This window comes from Heterocephalus glaber, unplaced genomic scaffold (assembly GCF_053883595.1).
Source record: "Heterocephalus glaber isolate CG9 unplaced genomic scaffold, H.glaber_assembly_v1.0 deba00001175, whole genome shotgun sequence".
NCBI lineage: Eukaryota > Metazoa > Chordata > Mammalia > Rodentia > Bathyergidae > Heterocephalus > Heterocephalus glaber.
In genome coordinates this window covers 1,609,934-1,632,827 of record NW_028258207.1, presented here as the reverse complement: position 1 = coordinate 1,632,827, position 22,894 = coordinate 1,609,934, and the positions used below count along the sequence as shown (strand labels likewise).

At 56.4% G+C, this 22,894-nt stretch overlaps 1 protein-coding gene across 8 annotated transcripts in view; it reads left to right on the top strand.

The window, feature by feature from the left end:
- The window catches only part of Myrip (myosin VIIA and Rab interacting protein), a 194,821-nt gene extending 172,765 nt beyond the window's left edge, over positions 1-22,056 (top strand). For 3 of the 8 annotated variants that reach the window (XM_021258063.2, XM_087210696.1, XM_087210698.1), the window contains 6 exons: positions 2,409-2,603; positions 11,884-12,045; positions 16,597-16,701; positions 16,805-16,865; positions 18,081-18,193; positions 19,977-22,056. In XM_021258063.2, coding sequence (XP_021113722.2) covers positions 2,409-2,603; positions 11,884-12,045; positions 16,597-16,701; positions 16,805-16,865; positions 18,081-18,193; positions 19,977-20,117 — 777 coding nt within the window. In that variant the 3' untranslated portion in view covers positions 20,118-22,056. The other 5 variants (XM_013072884.3, XM_021258069.2, XR_015451099.1 and 2 more) reach the window with 5 other exon arrangements.
- The last annotated feature ends 838 nt before the right edge of the window (positions 22,057-22,894 follow it).

The window sequence follows — 22,894 nt, the reverse complement described above, 5'->3', positions numbered from 1 at the left end:
GAGGGCCCCACTCCCCCTGCTCCCGTCCCCAGCTGAGGCCCTGGGCCCTGTAGTCGCGCCTTGGGTGCACGTCCCGGCTCCTTCCGGCCCTCAGAGGCGAGGCGCACACCCCTACCCATGGGATCCTAGGCATGAATGAGGCACAGGTGCTGCTCCCGGCACCTGGCGCTCAGGTCTTGGGACACAGCTGGTGCCACCGCGGCAGCAGGAAGGCGTGTGGCCCTCGCCCCTTGTGCAGCCCCGGCTCAGGGCACCCAGACCTGCCTGGCCCCTGCCCCCTGCACCCCGTGCCCGCCCTGCTCCAAGTCTGCCGTGCGGCTTCCCCCCGCACCCTGCAAGCCCAGGGCGGCAGCCGGCAGGGAGGGGAGCCTCCCAGGGCCCGGGTCCCGTCGAGGGGACACTTGGGGCTGTGTCCCGTCGAAGTGAGGAGGGCGCAGCGGCAGCAGCACGAGCATCCTCCATCCTCTCGGGACCCGGAAAACAACAGATGAGAGAGGCAGGCTCCTGGTCCACGACTGCGGGTGAGCGCCTGGATGCGTGCGGTTGTGTGAATGCGAGTGTGTGTGTGAGCTGTCGCCTGGAGCAGACCATGCTGCGTTCTGGGATGCGCTGCTGTACTTCACTTTGGCTCTCTTCCAGCCTCCTTTGGGAGATCCTGGCGGTACTAGTTGGTGCTAGATTCTAGTCGTTTTTTTCTTTTTAAAATACTCTCGTTTGCAGCCAGGTATGGCGACGTTTGCCTGTAATCCCGGCCCTCGGAGGCTGGGGCAGGAGGGTCCCTGAGAGGCCGAGGCCAGCCTGGACTGCGCAGTGAGACCCTGTCAAAAACAAAAACTCATCTGGCAAAAGAAAATCAGAAACAACTGGGAAACAAGAAACGGCAGGAATGGTACAAAATGGCCAGAAGCCTTCTTCAAGAGGCCAGGCGGGCAGGCCAGATGTGCCCAGAGCCCACACTGTGGACCGATGCCCCGGCCGCCTTGCTGTGCGCTTCTCCCTCCCGCCTTGCAGGCCCAGGGAGGTGGGCGCAGCCCCACAGGGAACCCTCCAGGGCTCAGTTTCATGGAGCTGTGAGGCGGGCACAGAAGCACCCACCCCATAGGCCCACAGCACCCCGGCTCCTCTGCTGTTTGGGGGACGCTCAGGGGGCTCCGCCATGGCCCGTGCCACATGGGGCTGCCCTGAGTCTGCAGCTGGCCCAGCCCTGTGGCAGCATCACAGGCGGCCCGGGCACCTTCCCACCAGGGCTCCGGGCCAACAAGCCTGAGGTTTGTGGTCCCTCCTGCGTTAAGAGTTAAGAAAGGATGTTTTAGGACTGCGTGGGTGGAGGCATCGCTGTACACATGGGTATTAGAGCACACTGCCCGGACGGAGTTCAGTGTACGTGTGCGTGTGCACAGGCCCTGTGCTGCCCCTGCTGTGCCCTTGCCGACAGTGCCGTGCCTCTGCCTTCCGTTTCTCCACTGACCCTTGAGCTCCAGGCCACTTCTCACTGTGCCCCCTCCCTAAGTCCCTCCCCCTCAGCATCTTGCTGCAGATGCTGTGTTGGATCCATCTCTGCAGCGAGTAGGAAACTCTCCCTTCTGCCCAGCTTCCACACACACGGCCTTGCCCTCAGAGCTCTGTGTGCAGTGTTGCATCCAGCCTCACACATAGGAAGAGACAGAGTGGCCTGCCACACACAGCCCAGTGAGGCTTCGTGGCAGCCCGGCTGTGACACAGGTGTCCAAGTGTGCGCCAGGTGGGGCCCCGGAGCCCCTGGTCCCTGCAGAGCGGCCTTGTCCTGTCAGGCTGCCTTCTGCTCCCCACATCCCCGGCTTGGGGTGCTGGGCTGGAAAAAGCCCCTGCTGTTCCCCTAGAATAAAGTTGGCCGGCATCAGGAAAGATCACCAGGAAGAGCTGCCTGCTCAGTGCTTGGAACGAAGCTTCTACAGAGACCACAGAGCCAGTGAGGACCCAGGAGAGCAGGGCGAATGGGGAGGGCGGGCGAGGATGGGCGCAGTGTCCACGGAGAGGCGCCAAGGACACGGGCCGGTTCCCTCCCTGGCTGGGCCTCAGTGCCCTCTCAGTGCAGGTGACACAAGGGAGCCCCTTGCCAGGTCCCACAGCCGAGGCAGCTGCCACCGCGGGCCCCACAGTGGCTGTGGCTGACTTGCAGGAGGGAGCGGAGCACAGCCAGGCCCCAGGTGCCGGGCAGGGGGCAGACAGCTCCCGCCTGAGCGCCCCCAGGCCCAGGACCCGGAGGGGCCCGGCCTCCTCCCACGGCTGTCCTCCCTCCCTCTGCACGTGGATGTCTGTGCTATGACAGAGTCGGGCTCCTGATGCGCACCGGGGTGATGTAGGGTTTCTGTGTCATTGTTAATCTACTGTTCTTGTCTTCTGTCCCCTTCTGTTATCGGACCAAACAGAAGTATTCTGCTGTTTCTCTCTGCAACATCTCCACAGAAGTCCTGAAGGTCATCACTGCCACCGAGGAGCTGGTCGCAGGGTCCACTGGGCCCCGGGAGCTCCCTCCAGTCCCTGCTGGCAGCGAGGAGGGGACGTTTCCTCTCAGGGCCAAGCAAGCAAGACTGGAGGAGCAGCTGACCTCCCTGGAAGAGAGCGTAAGGGGCGGACGTGGCTGGCAGGGGGCGCTGTGGGTCGCCACCAAGCGGGAGGACGCATCACCACGGCCACCGTAGGAAGCGTGGCCTGGGAGAGCAGACAGTCTGAGGAGGGCCTGAGACCAGCAGCTGACAGGGCGTTCTCTCAGGGAGGCAAGGAAGGAGGGAGGGGGCAGGAAGCCAAGCAGGGTTAGGGCTTGGCCGGGAGTCTGTCCCGACCTAGGGCAGAGGACAGGGCCCTCCCTTGGCCAGCAGGGACAGCAGTGACTCTGTGTGCCCCCAAGTATCCCCAGAGGATGCCCCCGTAGGGAACAAGTGTAATGCAGCTGGGCACAGTGGGTGTGCAGTCGTGCAGTGACACTGACAGCTACACCATCGAGTCACACATGTTCAGGCTCAGCCAGGTGACTTCACTCCAGGCCATTACACTGGGCATGGGGCCAGCACAGGGGCCCTGCACAGGCCGAGGTCCTAGGCTCCACCTGGGCACCTGGGGGCCCAGAACCAGGAGATGGTGAGGCTCGGTGGATGGAAAAATCACCAAGAGGAGTGAAGAGGTCAGGGTGGGAAACCATCTGAGGATGCTGGCTAGAGAAACCCTGCAGGGTGGGCGCCGAGCACAGACCAGGCTCTGTGGACAGCGCGGATCCCCAGCCGATACTGAGGACGGCCGCAGGCTGAGGGCAGCGACTCTGGCCAACCCAGCTGAGCAGGGCTCTCTAGGTAAGACAGGTTTATGAAGAAGCGAGCAGATGGGCTGGAAAAGACTCGGAGCGGGCTGATGGTTAGCAAGGGGGTTGTGGAGGGCGAAGGGTGTGCAAGGAGGCTGCCCGTGCCTGCAGGGAAGGGGAGAGGAGCCCAGGGGACCTCAGTCCCTGCCCCGGTCCTGCCCGCTGTCCCCGCTCAGGCCGCCCACACAGGCAGCTAGCTGTCTTCGCCGTCTCCAGCAAACACCCCAGCCCTGTGCCCAGAGCAGGAAACCCCCCGCCCTCCTCCCCACGAAACTCCACCCTGAGTATCCAGGCCCCCAGGGACTGGGTGGGCTGCTTCGCCCCAGCACCTCGTGACCACATCAAGGCCCAGATGCCTGGTCACTGGTTTCCACAGCCCTCCTCTCTCCTAGCTCCCTGGCTGATCAGAAGGAAAACTCCTAAAATCAAGTACACTCAAATGCATGTTTCCTTTTTAAGTTTTATTAGGACATGTTTGCAATACATGAAGTTTGCATGTAGCAGTGGGTGCATGTACACGACACAGCTTGATCCTTTTGCTAATCCTCTTCCTCTTCCCACCCACCTCCCTCCACCTCTGAAGCCCGTTTCTTCTCGTCTTTATCATGAGTCTTAGCTCCTGTTTATGACGTCATTGCCCAATTCACTGAGGCTCCGGCTCTGGCCCAGGGCAGATCCCAGCTCTCCTTCCTGCACGCCCGCCCTTGGTCTCTTGGACGCTGCCTATGTGCAAGGGCTCTAGCTCCTAGTTTCCTTCTGTCCACCCTTCATTTTGCTCTTTGTCTGTACTCAGATGAGGAACAGCGTATGCTATTTAAGCTTTTGTGTCTGACTTATTTCACTCAACATTATATTTTCCAGGTGCATTCATTTTCCTGTGAATGTCTTGAATTGATCCCTCTTTCTAGCTGAGTAGCATTCCATTATGCACAGATGCCATTCTCTTAATCCAGTCATCTGTTGAGGGCACACGGGCTGCTTCCAGGATTGACCTTTTAAGAATTGTGCTGCTACAAACATTGGTGTCACTTTGGGGAAGATCCCTAGAAGGGAAGGGCTGTGCCATGTGGAATTCCAATTTCAGCTCTTTGACAAATCTCAGAACTGACTTCCTCGGTGGTTGCGCTGGTGTCCGTTCTCACCAGCAGTGGGGGAGGTTCCTTCTCCACTGAGCCACGCCGGCATTTCTTATTCTTTGACTTCTTGATGGTGGCCATCCTTACTGGTGTAAGATGGAATCTTAGCGTTGTTTTAGTTTGCATTTCTCCAATAGCCAGAGACAGTGAACATTTTTTCATACGTGTGTTGGCCGTTTGTACTTCCTCTGAGAAGTGTCTGTGCATTTCTGTTGCCCGTTTCTTGATTGAGTCTTTGATTTGGGGTGATCTCACTTTTTTGTTTCTTTGTACATCTAGATATTAGCCCTCTGAGGTGTTGCTGGCAAAATTTTTTTCTCGTCCTGTGGGTCGCCTCTTCCTCTGCTGATTGTTTCCTTTGCTGTGCAGAAGATTTTAATTCGATAAAGCCTGACTCATTGATTCTTGCTGCTACCTCATGTGCAGTTGGGGCTCCGTTGGGAAAGTCCTTGCCTACACCTATGACTTCAAGTGCTTTACCTTTTTAACCTTGAGGTAGATTCAGCGTTTCTGTTTTAAGGTTTAGATCTTTGATCCGTTTTTATCTTAGTTTAGTGCATGGTGAGAGATAGGGGTCCAGCGTCAGCCTTTGCAAACACATGGCCCGTTTTCCCAGCACCATTTGCTGAACAGTCTGTCTTACTGACTTTACAATGAAACCTATAGTTCTCTGAAAAAGGAGAGTGAAGGGAAATCAGAAAATAAGAAGACATCTTGCGTAGGCAGATCCGGTCTTGCCAGAAAGGCCATGCTCCCAAGACTGGTGCACAGGTTCGATGCCATCCCAATCAAAACACCAACAGCGTTCCTTGCAGAGCTACAGAAACCAACCCTAAATTCGTAAGGGACCAGAAGAGACCGAGAATGGCAAAAGCAATCTCGGCCAAGAAGAGCAAGGCAGGAGGCGCCACGAACCCTTGACTCAAGCCATGCAATAAAGCTGCGCTGATAAAACAGCATGGCCCTGGAGCACAAAGACACGCGCCAGGGGAGCGGAACGGAGGATGCGGAAGCAGCCCAGACACATTCAGCGACTTGCTCTTCAACAGAGGGCCAGAAGTCGCATTTCTTCTTCGGAGATATGTTAGGGTAACACTTGCCCAACGTAAACGCGCCCCACACGTGAATAATTGCGCTGCACAGGCACCATCGCCACTTTCGGAAGCAGCCCCGCCAAGAGACGCCAGAGAAGGGCCTTCCCAAAGCGGTTCCAGCCTGGATCACAAACGCCTTTCGTCCTTCCCTCCCGGGACGGGGGCGCGCTGCGGCTGCCAAGAGCCCTGAGGAAGAAGGGAGGGAAGGAGCTCCTGTCGGCGACTGCCGACTGCGCGTCTCCAAAATGCACACATCTCACTAAGAGCGGGAAGGGTGCCCTGGAGGGAAGGCAGCAAGGCAGGAAGGGAGGCAGCAAGGCAGGAAGCTGCCTCGGTTGCCCCTTAAGGACCCTGCTCCTGCCCTGGGCCCCTGTGGTATCGGCTCCTCTCCTGCCCTGGGAGGCTGGGCCCAGACACAGGGCCTGGGAGGGGCTGGGGCCTGCAGGGCTGGGCAGGGGAGGGCGGATGACGGGAGGGAGGTGACTGAAACCTGCTTCCCAGATGAAGGGACTGAGTCAGCTCACTGCCAGGAAGAGGGTGGCACAGCTGGAAGCAAATTCTAGTTAACATGCTCACGGTTACCCTTCTTCCGCCACTCTCGCATGATTTACACTCCTAAGGGGAATGAGCAGGTACAGTTATTTCTGTTAAAGGACTCAGTAGTTTCTTCCTTCCATTCATGGAAGAAAAACATCTTTGCGTGTGGGTGCGTGTGCCAAGGATGGAAGCCAGGGTCTTGCACGTGCAGGCAAAAGCTCACCACACCCAGCCTGAGGAAGAGAGCAAAAGTTAGCACCAACGCAGAGGTGACCGGGCCTGGGTGCAGGAAAGGCCCCTTGGCCTGAGGAGGAGCACCTTCGTGTGCCTATGGAGCAGACCTGCCTCAGACCCTAACCGTGGGTCATTCTATCCTCCTGCTTGTGAGAAAGAAAGAGGAGAAGTGTCCACAGCAGTGTGAGCGCTCCCTTCTGGCAGGGATCATCTGGTCCCCAGGTCATGGGGTCACTCACCACTGTCCGTCATCAGCTGGGAAGATGACATCAGACCCGGGCAAGGGATTCTGTCACCTGACCTGCAGTGGACCCTGCTTCAGGGCCTTGTGAACGCTATTCCCGGAAATCAGAAGCTGGTATTAGAGGTATTGTGACAAAATGAAACAGCAACCAGCATATGACTTGACAAAAATGCCACCATTTGTTCCACTTTGAAGTTGAAGGCTCTCCCTTTGGCTGCCACCAAGCCCCAGCTACGTCCCTTTGACCGTTTCCCCTCTGCCATCATTTCTGTCCACGTATCCACTGCTGCCAGATGTTCCAGGTCTGATGGGCCCTGTCCCATGCATTGTATGTTTAGCAGTGTCCCTGGCCTGTGCCCCACTAACTGGTAGCAGTAATATCTTCCTAATTATGACTATCAAAAACGCTTCTGTACTTGTCACCTTTCTATCACTCTGACAAAACACCTGAGAAACCTGTGTAGGGGAAGAAAGGTTTATCATGGCTCATAGTTTCAGAGGGCTTGGTCCATGGGCTCGTGGCGAGGCAGAGGATCATGGCAGAGCACACACTGGGTCAACATGGCCTCCTGATGGTGCACAGGAGGGAGACAGAGGAGGGTGGGACCAAATGTCATTCCCAAGGCCACACCCCCATGACCTGCCCCTTCAGCAAGGCCTCACCTCCTCATGAGACCTCGCCAGTGGGTAAGTCTCCTCGTGGACTAGCACTCTTGTGGTCCAGTCACTTCCCAAAGCCAGCAGATGGCCTCAGGGGATATCTGCAGTCCCAACAGCAGCTTGCAAGCATCGTCCACGGTTAGGGACAGGGAAGAGGCATGGTTGCCCCAGGCTATACAGCAGCCTTAGTGGCTCCCATGTCTTTCCATTGTGGAGCCCAGCCCTGAGCCCTGTCCAGCCCGCAGGGCATGATGACCCCCAGAATGTCCTGATGGACGATGACATCAGTGGATGTGGACAGAGCCCTGTTGCAAAGAAGGGTGGTTTCACTCCAAGTGTAAGTCAAGTGTGTCTGTGACCTGGGTGTTTCAGTTCCAGACTCAACTGAAAGGTTTTCCTTTAAAACAGAATATGATAGCAGAGAACCACGCATGAAGAGTCCTGACTTAGCCGCCACAGTGGCTTCTCATCATGTGCTGAGAGCAGACGGTGCCTTTGCTTGGCCCCAGGGGCGTGTTTAATGCCCGGGCGGGGGCCTCATCTGTGCCAGGCTTCTGCTGTGATGCTTGGGGCAGGGCTCATCTGCACACAGGACCCCAGGGACCAGAGACCACCCTGCGCCACGGAAGATTCTCCTGCCCCCAAGAGTTAAACCTCTTCTGTGTCCTCGAATTCTGTGGCTGTCCAGTTGTTGCTGAGGCCTTTTCTTCCCTCTCTGGCTCCAGATCATGTTGTCCCCGGGTGGAATTCGACCGAGCCGGGGACAAGGCCTCCGGTGCAGCAGGTTTAATAGAAGCGGCTCTGTGGGTTGTGCTCTGTGGGTTGTGCCGTAAAGACTGCGCCTCCGGCCTTAGCTGCCTTGGCGGGAAACAGGAGCGGCCAAGCGACTCTCCCTCTGGGCAGCCCCTGCGGGCGGCTCTGGGACGCAGCAGGTGTGTGATGAGAACACTCACCTTGAAAGTCACATCTGGGGCTCTTGGAGCCGCAGGTCACACTCGGAAAACCCCTGCACACCCAAGCCCTGTGTCCATGACCTGCCACCCGGGAGTCACAGACTCACCGCTCCCCTGCCACCCGTGTCCACCCTCGTCCCCAGCAGGGAGCAGAGGGACCCACACAGCTGGCTGGTCAGTCCCTGGGCTGAAGGGGTCTCTGGTGTTTGAACCCCTGTGGTGCGGAGTGTCTGGCTGGGGTGGGGCTGGGAGAGCAGCCTGTGTAGTGGTGGGACACTTACCCCGGGGGTGGCAGGGAAGGGACGCGCCCTTCGGGAACTGTGCCACCCTGGCCATGGAGCCAGAGCCCAGGGCGGACTGGAGCCCTGAAGAGGCCCCGTGGGAGCCACAGCTGCGGTGAGGAAAGAAATGCTCTTAATGGGCTTTCCGCCCCGCTTTTATTTTTTTAAGCAACACTGGGGATTGAACCCAAGGCCTCTGCACTGAGCTACCCCCCCTTTTATTCTGAGACAGGGTCTTGCTAAGTTGCCCAGGCTGGGCTTGATCTCACAGTCCTCTGCCCCAGCCCCCCGGGATGACAGACATGCGCTAGCACAGCAGCTCCTTCCCCCGCCTTTAACCTCCTGCTGGTGCCCATCCGCCCGCCCCCGCCACAAGCCCAGGTGATGAGCTGACCTCGGTCGTCCCAGGGAGCAGAGCCAGACAGCGCTGAGAAGGCCGGAAAGCAACAACCTGCTTGCGGCCTCCCGGGCCCGCTCCCCCGGCCCCGTCTGAGGACCCGCGCGCCTCTGCCTCCGTCCTCACTGTGACGGGCAGCCCGGGTTCCCCTGCTCCCAAGCCCAGCCTCTGTTCTCTCTGCCCTGGGTCCCTGTCGTGCAAGAGAGGCGGCAGCAGACACCAGGAGTGTCCCGGGCCGTGGCAGCAGCCCCGGTGTCGGAGGAGCTGGCCCTGCATGCACGGGCAGCCGTGCTCAGTCAGGAACCGGAGAAGAAAGCCCAGAGGCCACTGTCCTCGCTTGGCCCCCCGCGCGCTCATGGCGGTCGCGCCCACGCATGCCCCAGGCCGGGTGACTCGGGGGACGTGCGCAGCCCCCTCAAGGAGAGCGGAGGCCCGCAGCCGCCAGCACCGACCAGCCCCGCAGCACAGAAGCCAGGGTAGCGCTCCCTCCCGTGGGGGACCTGGCCGCAGACTCCCCCTAACACACCTGTCCTCCTGTGACCCTTCAGCAAGGCCTCACAGGGTCTGCGGCTAGGCTTGAAGGGGACACGGACTGCGCAGTTGAGGTGACCTCGGTTCTGCCCACAGGACCGAACTAGGCGAGCAGTGCCCGGGGTGCTGCTGGGGCGGGCGTCTGTGCGGGGCACATTCACCCTGTGGTGCCTGCTAGCTTCCGGCTGGCGGCAGAGCCCGCGTTAGACCCACTGCACTGCAGCAGCTCTGGGTGCAGCTTCCTGCTAGGCCGGGAGCACTAAGACGCGATGACATTCCAGCTGGGACCGGGCCCAGCATCCCCCACTCACGCCCAGGGCCCCCCTCTTCCACCTGGGGCACAGGGTCTCCCTGGTACCCGTCGGCGTGGCCACAGCATGGAGTCATCAACCCTGGCCCAGCGAGTTCCTGTCACCTCCTCCTCATCCTGCCCACCAGGTGCTGCCCTGCGAGGCCAGGCCGGCCGCGGACACACACAGAGCTGGCAGGGCAGGCTGTGGGCACGGGAAGAGATGAAGCCCCGGCCTTCCACAGCTCTGCGGCTCTTTCTCACTGCTCTGCCCCCGGTAGAAAAGGAAAGAATTTTGGCAGCGACATGTTGGAAATGCAAGCAGCTGTCGGGGACACAACGTGGGGCTGCCCAGCTCTGAGGGTCTCTGGGGAAGCCAGGGCCCGAGACCGGGTGGCATTTCTGCTTGCCACACCTAAATGACTCATTTCAAGGGAATCATAAGTCAAATTTTGTTGCATCATTTAAAAAACCAGACATATTTTAAGGTATGTATCTAAACTAAATTTGCCATTTTTAATACGGATAGGAAGAGGCATTTGCAAAGTATAATAAATTCCAAATGCTCTTTCTCTCTCCCTTCAAATTGTTCTTCAAAACTTTTAGTACATTTTAAAGGACTTCATCCACTCCACTCCTTTGAAATACAGAGGTGCCTCGCTTCGCGAACTGAATTCACCCCGCAGTTGTGGGGAAGAGCCGAGGTCACGACCGTCGCCTGACACGGACTTTGCCCGCAGAACTGAGACGGTGCTGCACTCACCACGGCTCTGCTCTGACGAACGATGAAGACAAGAAGTAACTGTGACTGTCTTAGAAGCAGGGTCTCCCCAGTCATCCTGAGGTGGGGAGAGAAGCAAGGGCGGCCTGCGCGGAGCTCGGCGACAACGGACGGATGGGAGGACGGACAGACAGGCGCCGGCGCTGCGAGGCAGGAACCACGGGAGCCACCGCTCGCCGCCCTGCGTCCCGAAGGCTCCCACACGCCCCGCCCTCTCTCCGCCGGACGCGCCCTGCGAAGCGCCGGCTCTGACCCGGGAGCGCGTCGCACGAGGGATCCCAGGACGGGCAGCTCGGCCCTCGGCGCTCACAGCATGCACACCGCACTGGCCGTGCAGAGACGAGGGTGGCCGGTGTGCAGGGTGCCTGGCGTGGCCCAGCGTCCTGAAGTCAGCTCGAGTCGCAGCCTGGCTCAGCTCCACTCCGATCGCTGTGACTCCTGTGCCAGTGCCGTGCGCGCTGACTGCGCATCCAGACCTGTCTGCAAGCAGCTGCCTTCCGTGGACACACCGTGGCCCTCGCCGAGTGTGTTTCCATCACGTATGGAGGAGGCTGAGGAAGTGTTCGTGAAAAGCACCTTCTACCTTCTTGTCAAAATATATCTTAGCTGGCCAGGGGTTTATCTCGGTGGTTCTGCCTCCTGCTTTGCAAGTGCAAGGTCCCGGAGTTGGATCCCCAGTACACATCCTACCTGGGCAGGTGGCTCACACCCACGATCCCAGCACTCTGGGAGGCTGAGGCAGGATGATCACAGTTCAAGCCCAGCCTGGGCAACTCAATGACTTAGTGAAACCCTGTGTCAAAGTGAAAAGTAAGAAAAACATTGGGGACATAGCGCAGCTCAAAGGCCCTGGGTTCAACCGGCAATACCACAAAAAAGAAAGGTCTTTTATTTCAAGTTAGTCTGATTTGCTCTCTGATTTTAAATAGCTCTCAAAAGATCAACCTAACGGACACAGATTTCACGTGTCTCTCCTAACATCATACTTTCTTCTGAGAAAGGGCTTTCCTACTCTAAATTTTAAGTTCACTTTAATTACCTTAACTCATTTTGAACAAGCAGAAAGTCATTCATCGAGATGATTTACTCAAAATTGGCAGTTATTTTAAACTAACCACCACTTCGTGGTGAGTTTTTCTCAATTACTGACTGCCAACCAAAACTTTTACTGGGAAAGATCCAGTCCTGAGCTTCAGTCTTTGTTTCCGGAGTCACTGGCATCCCTTACAGGCAGCCCACAAGCTCCGTGTCCTGAAGGAATGCTGGAGGGGAAGTGGGTGTGGCTGGGGTGAAGGGTGGTGAAGGGCGTCTCTCCCGAGGGACTCCCTTTCTTCCTGATCCCTGCACCTCGGGGCCCCTGGGGAGCATCCCGCAGGTGTGCGCACCTGAGCGGCCACTTCACTTCTCCCCAGGTGTACCTGGCAGCAGGCACAGTGTACGGGCTGGAGGGGCAGCTCGCCGCGCTGGAGGACGCAGCCTGCAGCATCCACAGTGGCACCCAGGACACGGAGCTGGCGGAACTGGAGGACCAGGTGGCTGAGGCCGCTGCCCAGGTGCACCACGCAGAGCTGCAGGTAAGGGAGAGTCACGCCCGCCAGGGCTGCCGCCTTCCGTGGCTCGTGCAGAGGGCATCCACCAAGCCTGCCCCTGCATAGCGCAACTGTCTCCCCCCGAACCACAGCTCCCATAGCACGCTGGGATTCTCTTTGCTGCCCTGTACTGGTTTCCTCCTCGACAAATCACCCTGCTGTTGAGCCCCGAGACCATCCTCCTCCAGCCAGGGCCACGCTCGATGCCCGTCTCCCCACCGTGGCCTCAGGCTCTGTGAGGATGGGGCTGTGGCTGTCTTGCTTAGCGTGTGGCTCCGGGGCCTCTCACCCTGCCTGACACGCAGTGGGGACGTTCGTGTCTTGATGAGGGTGGCCTAAAATACAGTGACTGGGGCCGGGGAGTTCGCTCAGCGGCACCATGCCTGCCTCACAAGCACAAGGTTGTGAGTTTGATCCCCGGCACCATAAATGAATAAATAACAAAAATAAAAATAAAATACGGTGACTGCTGCTGCCAAGCACTGCCCGACCAGACACAGGCTGTGGAAGCACGACAGTGCCTCATCCGCCTCACTCACCCGCTCTGTCACTGTCCGTGGGAGCCTGGCTCTTCTCCGGGTCAGACTGACCATGAAAGGAAAAGGCTTTGAAGCCATTCAGGACATCAGGGTACCCAGGAGAGCACAGCTAGAGACCCCAGGAAAGGACTCCAGAGCTGCTGCAGAAAGTGACAAGAACCACAGGACAAGAGTGTTCGAAGCAGGCAGGAGGATTTTGAGGAGGATTCACGGCAGTGTCTTTTACTTTAAATTGCTTTAAGCATTCACCATGTTTTTCAGTCACCTCCTATTTCTATACACCTCACATTTTAAAACTACATCTTTGGGACCACTTCTACATAGAGGCAGTGACAATCTAAAGAATTACGATTATGACTGTGATTTTAAATCGCCAAAACTCACAGCCACTGCTGGCCCTGTTAATGACAGAGAGGCAGAGTTAATACTATGACCTAGGGCTGGGCTCATCACAGATGGTCCCGCTGACTACTCCTTCTCGGTCAGAAGAGCTAAAAAGCAACTTTCCTCAAAGCATTATTTTCCATAAATGTTGCCCAAGATTTAGTAAATTTATTGTCAAAGTTATGTCAAGTAGAATACAATCATTTGTCTTCTGGTACATTGGATAGCACATAGTCCCTGAGTGGTTTAGCAGGAAATAATATTATTTATGAGTGTGTAGGAGGGTCTTTTTGGGTAATTAGTTATTTCTGCTTCCAATTTTTTTCTAGGCTTAAATTATTGGAGCCATGGTTTATGGCAGAAAATTGTGGAACCCCAGACGCCTATTTTCTACGTGTTTGAATGTACCTAGTAATTGATTATTCATTCCTAAGCATCACCATAGTGTGGATAACGCCCAGTGTTCCGGGAAACTCACTTCCTGCCAAGAGCTGTGCTTACCTCACTATTGCCACGAAATCTTTTCGGCAACCCCAGGAGGCGGCAGCTTCTCTAATCACCATTTTTCACCTGAAGAAACTCAGGTGGCAAAGGGTTAAGGCAGCTGCCCAAGGTCAGAGGGCAGAAGGGAGTGCAGCGGGATCCTCGTCCACGGCCAAGCATGTGCAGCCTTCACACGAGTTGCCCACCCCACCTGCAGCTCTGGGGCCAACCCCGGCAGGCAGCCGTAGGGTGGACCCCCCCCAGGTGCTGCCAGAGCAGGGGCTCAGTTCCCCGTCCACACGGTGCAGAGGGCCCTGGGGGTGGGCGGTCTCCCATGGGCCTGCACGGGGTCTTCCTGGCCCTTTGTATCAGGAGGGGTTGCTCATCTGAGCCCCTGATCCTTAGCTTGACCCTCAAGAGCTGGCTCGATCGGCCCTGCCAGGGTTCAGCCCAGAGCGCTGTGTCTTGGGGGGATGCGGGGCCGTTACAGGTAGGCCGGCAGGTAATAGGCAGATGGAAGGCAGGCAGATAAATAGAATTCAGGCAAAGTCAGCCCTCCGTAGTCGCCTTTCTTGTCTCTTTGTCCTTTGTCCTGGGCACTAAAACTCGAAAAGTCGATGTCTCCTCACAGCAGAGCCTGACTGCCAACAGACGGGGGTCGGCAGCTCGCTCCCCCTCCAACCTTTCTCCTCCCGGTACAGCCTGCGTCGGAACTGCTCCCAGGCTCCAGTGGGCAGTGGGTCCACAGCGGTTTCGAATGACTGAAGAGAGCACAGCCTGCCGCTTTTCTCAGAGGCTGCCTGATGTACTGTCTATAAACCAAGGGAACGCAGCCGTCGACCTGAGGTTTCAGGGGTGGGAGCAGAGAGGGGTCGCGGCCCTGGCCTCCTTCTGGGGTGGCTCCCAGGCAGCTGCACTTCTCTTCTTTCACCACCTGCCTCCAGTGTGGACTTCACCTCCTCCTCCTCTTCTGACTGAGATGTCCCCTCTCAGCGTAGGAGATTCGCGCACATGTGCTGACCTTCAAGGCTTCCCCGTGCACCTTTTGTTAGTCGCTTTCCTGAGCCGGGACACAATACCCAGCACCCACAACTTAGAGGAGGAGAGGTCTGTTCTGGCTTGTGTTTGGCTGACTCTGAGGAAGGAAGCCATGGCACAAGAGTCTGGCAGAGGAGAGCTGCTCAGGGCATGGCGGCCAGGAAGCAGAGAGGGAAGGGAGAAGCCGGGAGGGGGTGAGACTTCCAGGCCACACCCCAGTGACAGCCCGAACCAGGCCCCGCCTCCTCACCAAGGTCAGCTGTAGCCGCATTACCTAGTCACCTTTGAAAAGCCCCCATCTGATCGCATGAGGCTGTGGGGACATCTGGATCTAAACCTGCTGCACCTCCCACAGTGCCTGTGTCCATGGACTCTGCCCAGAAGCACTCAGTGGGCAGCAGAAAGTTTAGGGGTGCTGGAGCAGCACACGTGGTAGAAGGACCAGGGGGCGGAGCTCACACCCACAGGTGCAGGGTGGCCGGGTGGGGCTCCAGGACCCTGTAGGCTGCGCCACCTCAGCAGTGGCTGGGTCCTGCCTCCCTGGGGACTCTGAGGTCCCTTTGCTGCTCCACTCTGCACGGTGCTGGGCTGTGGCGAGTCCCTACGAACACAGCAGCGTGGCAGGAGCCTGGCACCGGGCACCAGCTGTGATGCATGGGGCGTGACCCTCGCTCTGAGCCGCAGCATCTCTGTGAGACACCGGCTGCCCGTGGTTGTGCTGTGGCCTGAGTGGGCTCACACAGTCCAAGCCCTGAGCATGCGCCTGACGCACGGTGTCCCTCCCACGGCTGAGGACCGTCCCTCCTTCACCTGGTCCTGCCTCTGTGCCATCTGCAGTCGGATTGGAGGGAGACAGGGCTCCCTGCCCTCCCCAGGCACAGGACTCTGATGCCCAGAAGGAGCAGGCAGTTTCTCACGGCCACTCAGTGAAGAGATGGACCTAGGGGCTCCCGCCCCTCCTTGAGCCCCTGGCTGCAGGTGTGATACGGAGTCGTGGGAGAAGAGCACAGCAGGCATGAACCACTGTCACCCTTCAAAGCCCAGCCCAAGTGGTGGCGAGTACGGAACCCGAATCCGTCTGTTTTCTGGTGCTGTAATAGAGCGCCCCATAAAGAGAGGCACTTCCTGTCACTCACAGACCTGGAGGCCAAAGCCCAGGCCTGGGGAGCCCCACTGTCTTGGGCTCTGGGGACGGTGCTGTGGAAGATGGCGCCGCATGGGCGAGAATGCAACACAGGACCAGGCGGAGCTGGCTGGATGCAGCTTCCATGCATCGCACAGACAGCCACGGGCCAGCACCTGGCCTGTGTGGCAGGGTGAGCACAGCAGGGGCCTGAGGATGTGGAGCCGTGTGGGGCCTTAGGCTTCCAGGGCAGCCGCCCTCAGCAAGGATCAGGCCATTCTCCGGAGCCCTGAGCTGATGGCGGCAGGAGGAGGTTATGAAAAGAGGACGCCCCACCCAGTGCTCTCTGCACCCCCGCTGTGTGATCTGTCCCTTCCACGAGTGCCCTGCTCTGGTGACACTGTCACCACTGTGACACGACCAGGCATACGAGCTCAGCATTGGAACCTCCAGGACTGAGAGCTGAGGAAGCCTCTCTAGACTCTGGCACTCTGTGTCCAGGATGAAAACAAGAGAAACCCACGGTGAGACGGGAGCCAGGCCAAGTCCGCTGTCTCCACAGCTCCGTCTCAGAACAAGCTGAGCACCACTGGCACTGCCATAACCCCGGCCAGGCGGTGCCCATGACCGCACCAGGCACCCGCCTCTGGCACCTTGGGGTGCCGCTCAGACCTCAGCGGCAGCTCCTCCTCATCGCTCTCCATCCCCGGTGACCTCAGGGGCCCAGCTTCCACTTAGCCAGCTGTGCTCTCACGAGGTTGTCGGCCTGCACTAGAGCTGCCAAGCGAGAACCTTGAGTTTGCAAAGGAAAGACAGAGTCATGTCTTTTTCCTACTGCTCGGGACAGAGCACACGAAGGGGCACACGTGGAGGCAGATTTGCTCTTCGTGAATCAGTAACACTTTATTTAGCCAGGATCCCCACTCCTGCACTTTCTCCCTGCTGACCCTGTCTCTCTGTTGCCTTCAGATCTCAGATATCGAGAGCCGGATTTCAGCCCTGACCATCGCAGGCTTAAACATAGCGCCCTGCATGCGCCTCACGAGGAAGCAGGAGCAAAGGCGAAGGAGCCAGGTAAGTTGTCCCCCACTCCCTCTTTGGGAAACTCGGGACCCAGAAAGTCACGGGGTAAAGGTTCTCCGGCTGACAGAAGTGCATTGTCCTGTGTTGTTCACAGGTGCAAACCATAGACACCTCCAGGCAGCAGAGGAGGAAGCTACCTGCTCCACCCGTGAAAGGTAAGTGTCCAGCACAACCTCAGGCTACCAAAGAGCCGGACCCAACCACCTACATCAAGAGTCTGGAAAGGAGAGCGAAGGGGGGTTTGCACCCAGAACAGTCCTTGCCCATCTTGACTGGGGACCCCAGCAGCAAGCCCTGGGACAAGGACCGGAGTGCCCACGGCTTACCTGGGCGGCAACTCCAGGACGCATTGGAGGGGAGGAGAGAACTGACACAGGGAGAGGGAAGACGTTACTAAGCCAGAGCAGAGTAGTCTAACTCACAGGTTCTGCTCTGGTCAGGTGAAGCAAACCCTCCTGGGACCCTCCGGGAGACAGCGCTGACCGCTCCAGAGGGTTTCCTGGCCTCAGGGAGGAGACTGCACATTTGACTTCTACCCTACCGGTCACTGGCTGAGGTCGCTTCTCAGACCTTCTCTCTCTGCTGGAGTGGGAGCTGCTGGGAACAGGAAGCCAGGATGCCAGGAAGGCTCTCCTTTATCCAGAGGATGCTGCCAACAGTGTCTTAGATTCAGGAGCCACAGAATGATGGCAAACTTGACACTTAGATTTGCAAACCAGAGGAGCAGGGAGTCGTGAGATGTGGGTTTGAGCCTTGCTTTGGCTGCTTGGCATTCAGTAAGCGTTTATTGAACGTTTATGTTCTACAAAACCCTAAACATGCAGTTGCAGCTCATCTCAGTTGCACAGTCCCTTCTCTGGACCCTGTGGTCCCATGTGGTCCACACTGCCGGCCTTGTGTGTGTCAGTTGTGTCCTAAACACTCCGTATGGCATCGGAGCTGGGTCTGATTATCAAGCACATGTACCCTTGTGGCAGCAAAGTCTGAGAACACTCGCCCTCCAGGGATGGACGAGGGCTTCACAGAATCACAGGTCATGCAGATCAGGGCTTGCAGTCAGATGATTTAGCCCCAAACTTATACAAATGACCAGGTTTGGGCCCTTTTATATTTCAGGGCTGCAAACAAGAACTCATGGACTCCACTGGGCAATCTCCAACTACCTTTCCCCAGGAAGCGACCAGCCATGCCTTGGTACATTTGGTCGATCACAAAAACAAACACAAACTAGCAGCACCCGCAATCCGCTCGTGTACCAGAGTGAGACAGCACGTCTAGAAAAGCATTTGGGCATCAGGCCACCTGCTCTGTCGTCCCTACTAACTGGCCCTTATTCTGGGTGACACTTACTCCCATTTATTTCCTTTTAGCTGGAAAAACTGAGGCATCTTCAGTGACCACCATTAAAACATTTCACAGCAACTTCATTCTCCAAGGCTCCTCGATAAGCAGGCCTACAGAGAGCGGCACGCAGGACCTGACGGTAACTATCACCTCTGGCCCAAAGCCTTTCCTCTGCAGCCCCCGCCACCCGCAGCTCCCCAGGAAGCTCCCCTCATGGCCCCGGGGTCTGTTGGGGCCAGCCAGGGCAAGTGACAGGCTATGTGGTATTGCTGGCCCTCTCACGTGTGAGTGCCGCCTCTATTTTCAGCTCCTCGTAGAAACCACGTTTGATAAACGAGAAATAAAAACTGTGCACACAGGGATGCGAGGTCTGGTAGAGGTATAAGAGCTTTTATTCTGCCTTCAGTCCATATTCACTTTCTTCAGTTTCTTGTTAGCCAGTTATCTGCCTTCCTCAAAAGGGTCAGCAGCTGGCCCTCAGTGTGGCACAGGGTGAGCCAGCAGGTTATTCGCACAAAGTGGAGGTCATACGGAGAGGTGAAAAGCCAGCAGATGTGCGGGGATGTGCCGCCGTGGTGACTCCCAGGGAGAAGGGCAGGATTCAGCCCATGCCTGGCGCACTCAGGAAGTGGTGATCCCTGAGTTGCTGAGGGCAGACCATGTCTGAGTCTTCTCAATGGGACACAACACCTGATGCCCACAACTTCTGGAAGCAGAGCTTTATTTTGGTTCACGTTTCAGTCCATAGTCAGCAGGCTGCAAGGCAGGACAGCATGGCAGAGGGGCCTGCAGAGAAACCGCTCACCACATGGTGCACAGGAAGCAGGAGTGTGAAGCCCAGGAGCTGGGGAGGGAGGTGCACCCGTCCAGGCCACTCCCAGTGCCCTCCTCTTCCGCCTAGGCCCTTCCTCCCAATGGCAAGCCAGCTCTAGGCCCCATGGTCCAGCCACCTCCACAGGCCTGCGGCTTTGGGGACACCTAGATGTAAACCCTTCTGGGCCACACCTGGGTGGTGGCACAGAGAGCGGGCACCACATGCAACACAGGCCCCTGACTCCATTTTCCCCACACATCCTCCTACAGCACAGAAGCACCAGGCCTGGCCACACAGTGGGCACGGCCTTTGGAACTGGGAGTTGTTCTCTCGGCTCCACAGGGCGGCCCAGCCCCGGAGGCCTTCCCTTCCCTGGGCAGCCAGCACACCAGCCTCGCAAAGCCCAGGCGCCTCCACCACCTGCTCCTTCAGGGTTGCAATGACACCCATGACACTAAAGGGCAGCCGCCAGCATCAGCGAAGGAACGGGTCAAAAAGAAGATCATTAAAAAGAAATAACCTCTGGCAGAGCTCTGGGGAGGGACCAGGAGGAAGCTGCTTGTAGGGCCGTTCACTTGGGGGGATGGAAGTGTGTTTAAAGAAACAAAGGCTGCGGTGGTACTGCAGCCCCGAAAATGTGCCAAGTGCCATGGGCCATTCACTTTGCCATGGTGAGTTCTGTACTGTGTTGATTTTACTTCAAAAAAAATTTTTTTAAATAAACTACCTTGAAGTAACGTGGGAAGGTTAAAATGGAAGGCTGTACAATATGCACTAAGCAAAAACAATGAAGCGAGAAGGGACAAAAATACTACTTTCAAGTAGTGTAGAATTCAAGACAGGGAGTGTCAGGGAAGGCCGGGAGGCTCAGGTGACCCAAGCCCGCCTTGGTCTGGCCCATGATGGAGCAGCACCGCTTGCTGTGTGATTTTAAATCCCTTTTCAGGCTTCAGCAGCAGATGCCCCAGAAATAAATACCAATTAGAGAATTCTGTAGTGTAATTATAAACTTTGATTAAAATGTCTATCTGACTACACTTTACAGATATTCACTTTCTAAGCATCAATGGAGCATTTATAAACATTGGTTTTATACCGGCTCACACAGGAAAGCTCGATACATTCCCAAACAGAGGAGTGCAGAGCTCTCTTCTGTGACCACAGTGCTGGACGGGACTTGCACGATGGCTCAGGGGGTGCTCGGTGTCGCCCGCAGGAGCCAGCCCTGGAGTCTGCTGCGATGTACTAGTGCTACTGAGCACGCTGCCAGTGACCCACTGCCCGGCCCACACGACAGTGCCTTCACCAACACCACAGGCCCGCATGAGTCCACCGGGAGAAGCCCAGGAGGCCGCAGTGACCGTGAAGCAGGGCTGTGACCCCTCGCCCGAAGGCCACCGTGGACCGACAGCCCTGCCCACTCGCCTGAGGCTTGGGGCCACCCCAGCAGCAGCGCTGGCTTCCAGCGGGAGCTCCCTGCCTGAGGGGCCTCGTCACTGTCTGCTGCGCTCCTGTGTCGTCTCCAAGATCTTCTTTCCTTGGCCCTTTGGTTCAGTAGACGTCTGTGTCCATGACTGTCCCGTGGAAAGTTGTTGGAGGGAGGGAGGCAGGCATTGTCCCTTCTCAGCAGTGCTCACTGATCTACCGCAGACATCTTTGTCTAACGAATGCCAGGGAAGGTGAGGGGCCCCTGTGCGAGCCCCGGACAGTGTGACATAGGCCCACCGTACAGGACAGCACGGTCCTCCCTCGGCCACCTCCCACCAGACTGTGATGCTACACAGCCGTGCTTTGCCACCAGCAGTTACAGCTGGGAGTGGACAGCCCCACGCGCCCTCCCCTGCCCCAGCCCATCCAGAACGTGTCCGGCTGAGGTTCGGGTTCTTCTGGGGACAGGGGACAGGGCTCAGTACAGCTGCCATCACCTCCCCCAGGGCCCTGTGTGCAGCCGCCTCGACGCAGTCGGTTTAGCAGTGAGCACACCAGGTGGGTCTGGGTAGACAGCATAGACCCAACACGAGAGGTTTCTCCTCCAAAATTTATGTCCCAGCTGATACTCAGCAAGGTAGCAAAATGACCTTCAAGACAAAAATAGTTAAAGGAATAATGGCCTTCGAAAATGTACTTAGGAAGAAAGCAAGGACAGACACGAACATAGCAGACCCACAAGACGATGACGGCGATCAGATACATGCATTTGTAGCCTGTTCACTCTTGCAAACGGAAAGGGAATTTCACTCAGTTAATTGGGAGTTAGCAACATCTTTTAAACGTTTGCTCCTGATAGATTGAGAATCTAGGAAGGCAGAGGAGGAGGCGAAGGAATAGGGAGACAGTGCTCATCAGGTGCGGCCCCAAAGGAGGCAGGGTCTCAATCCTTAGACCTCCTCAGTAGGTAAACGCCCTTCTCAGATTTGAAAACCAAAGGCGGAGAGATCAGTTTTCTCCAGTGCAACCCCTGCGGACTCAGCATGGCTGGAATGCCTGGCTTTGTTTCCAGACTGTGTTCCTTTGCCCCCCTGTGCACCCCCAGACCTGAGTTGCTCCCAATTCATGTGTTAAGTTCCCCCCCAGACTGGGTCTGCCCACCTTCCAAGAATGCTTCTTGCTCATGCTGTGTACGTGTGCTCCACCCCAAGTGACTCCTTTGAGCAAGTAGACCTTCGGCTTTTTGTTCTGTTGGTGTGATTCAAAGCAAAACAAAGCAAAACAAAAAATTGATTTTAAAAACACAACAACAACAAAAAAAGATCTGACTTCCAAATAGAATGGTTTAAGAGGCATGAAAAGCAACTAATGTTGTGTTACAGTGTTAAAATACTCAGTTTTCTTGACAAAAAAAGTGTATTGTGTAAGCCTTGAAAAAAAGAAAAAAGAAGTTTGCTCTATGACATTTGAATTTTTATAAAGGTTTCCTTGTGCCAAATAAGTACAAAGATTTAATTTACTATTTAAAAACTATAAGCATATGTTATAGTTCCAGAAGAATTATTTTGTCATCAAGTGATTTTGATCTTTAGTGTCAATATTTATATTTAGATTAATTTTTATAAATGAAAATATTTTAGAGGTTTAAGACAATAAGGACGACGGGACAGTATCTGATGCCTTCCAAGAGTCATGCTTGCCTTTGCATTATGTGCACTGTCAACAGAGAGGATGAAGAAGTAAAGTCATTTATGAAAACAGCATGTGTGTGAGCTCTGTTGTTAGAGGATGGGGGGAGGAAGCCACGGAGTTCTTGGCCAGCTCTGCTCACTCCTTGTGGCTTTGCTCAGACGATCCACATTCCTGGCTTCTCCAACTTCCTGGGGTCTCCACCGCACTGTTGGCATCACACTCACAGTTTCATGCACTGCCCTCTCAGGGCACACTTCCTGGCCTCCCAGGCCTTCTGAAATCTGTGTGGAAGACTTCTTGACACCACAACTCTTGCATTCTACATGCCTGTAAAACCAGCACTGCACAGATGATGCCAAGATCTGCTGCTGGCTGGAGCAGTAGCCAGGCCCCCTTGAATTATACCTGTAGAGGCCTGTGAATGTCTGGATGGATGAGCACTGCGAACAGGATCCTGAAGAACAAATTCCCCAGGTGGTTGTTCTGGAGCACAGTGCCCTGGGACTCTCTTCTCAAAGCAATCATTCACTTTTTCTATGCTGTTTGCTTTTGATTCTCAACATAGAACTGGCTAAAAACCCCAAGCAATATCCATGCTGCAGTCTCAACATTGGGCTGCCTAGAAATCTCTGCCAAATTAGTCTGCCACCATTGATCTTAGTCCCACACAAAGTCTCGGGACAGGAGCAAAATGTAGACAAATTTCCTGGCAGAATATAACACACACAGCCTGCCAGTGGAGTCCTTGTATCCAACTGAAACCTCCTGAGCCTGGTTTTTACTGCCTGCATATTTACAAGCATTCTAGTCTGAGGTCCAACCAGAATCTCCTATATCAAGTTCTGCTTACAACATTCTAGGGCTTATCCAGTAAGCATCCATTATACACCCCAGCAGGGTTTTTAA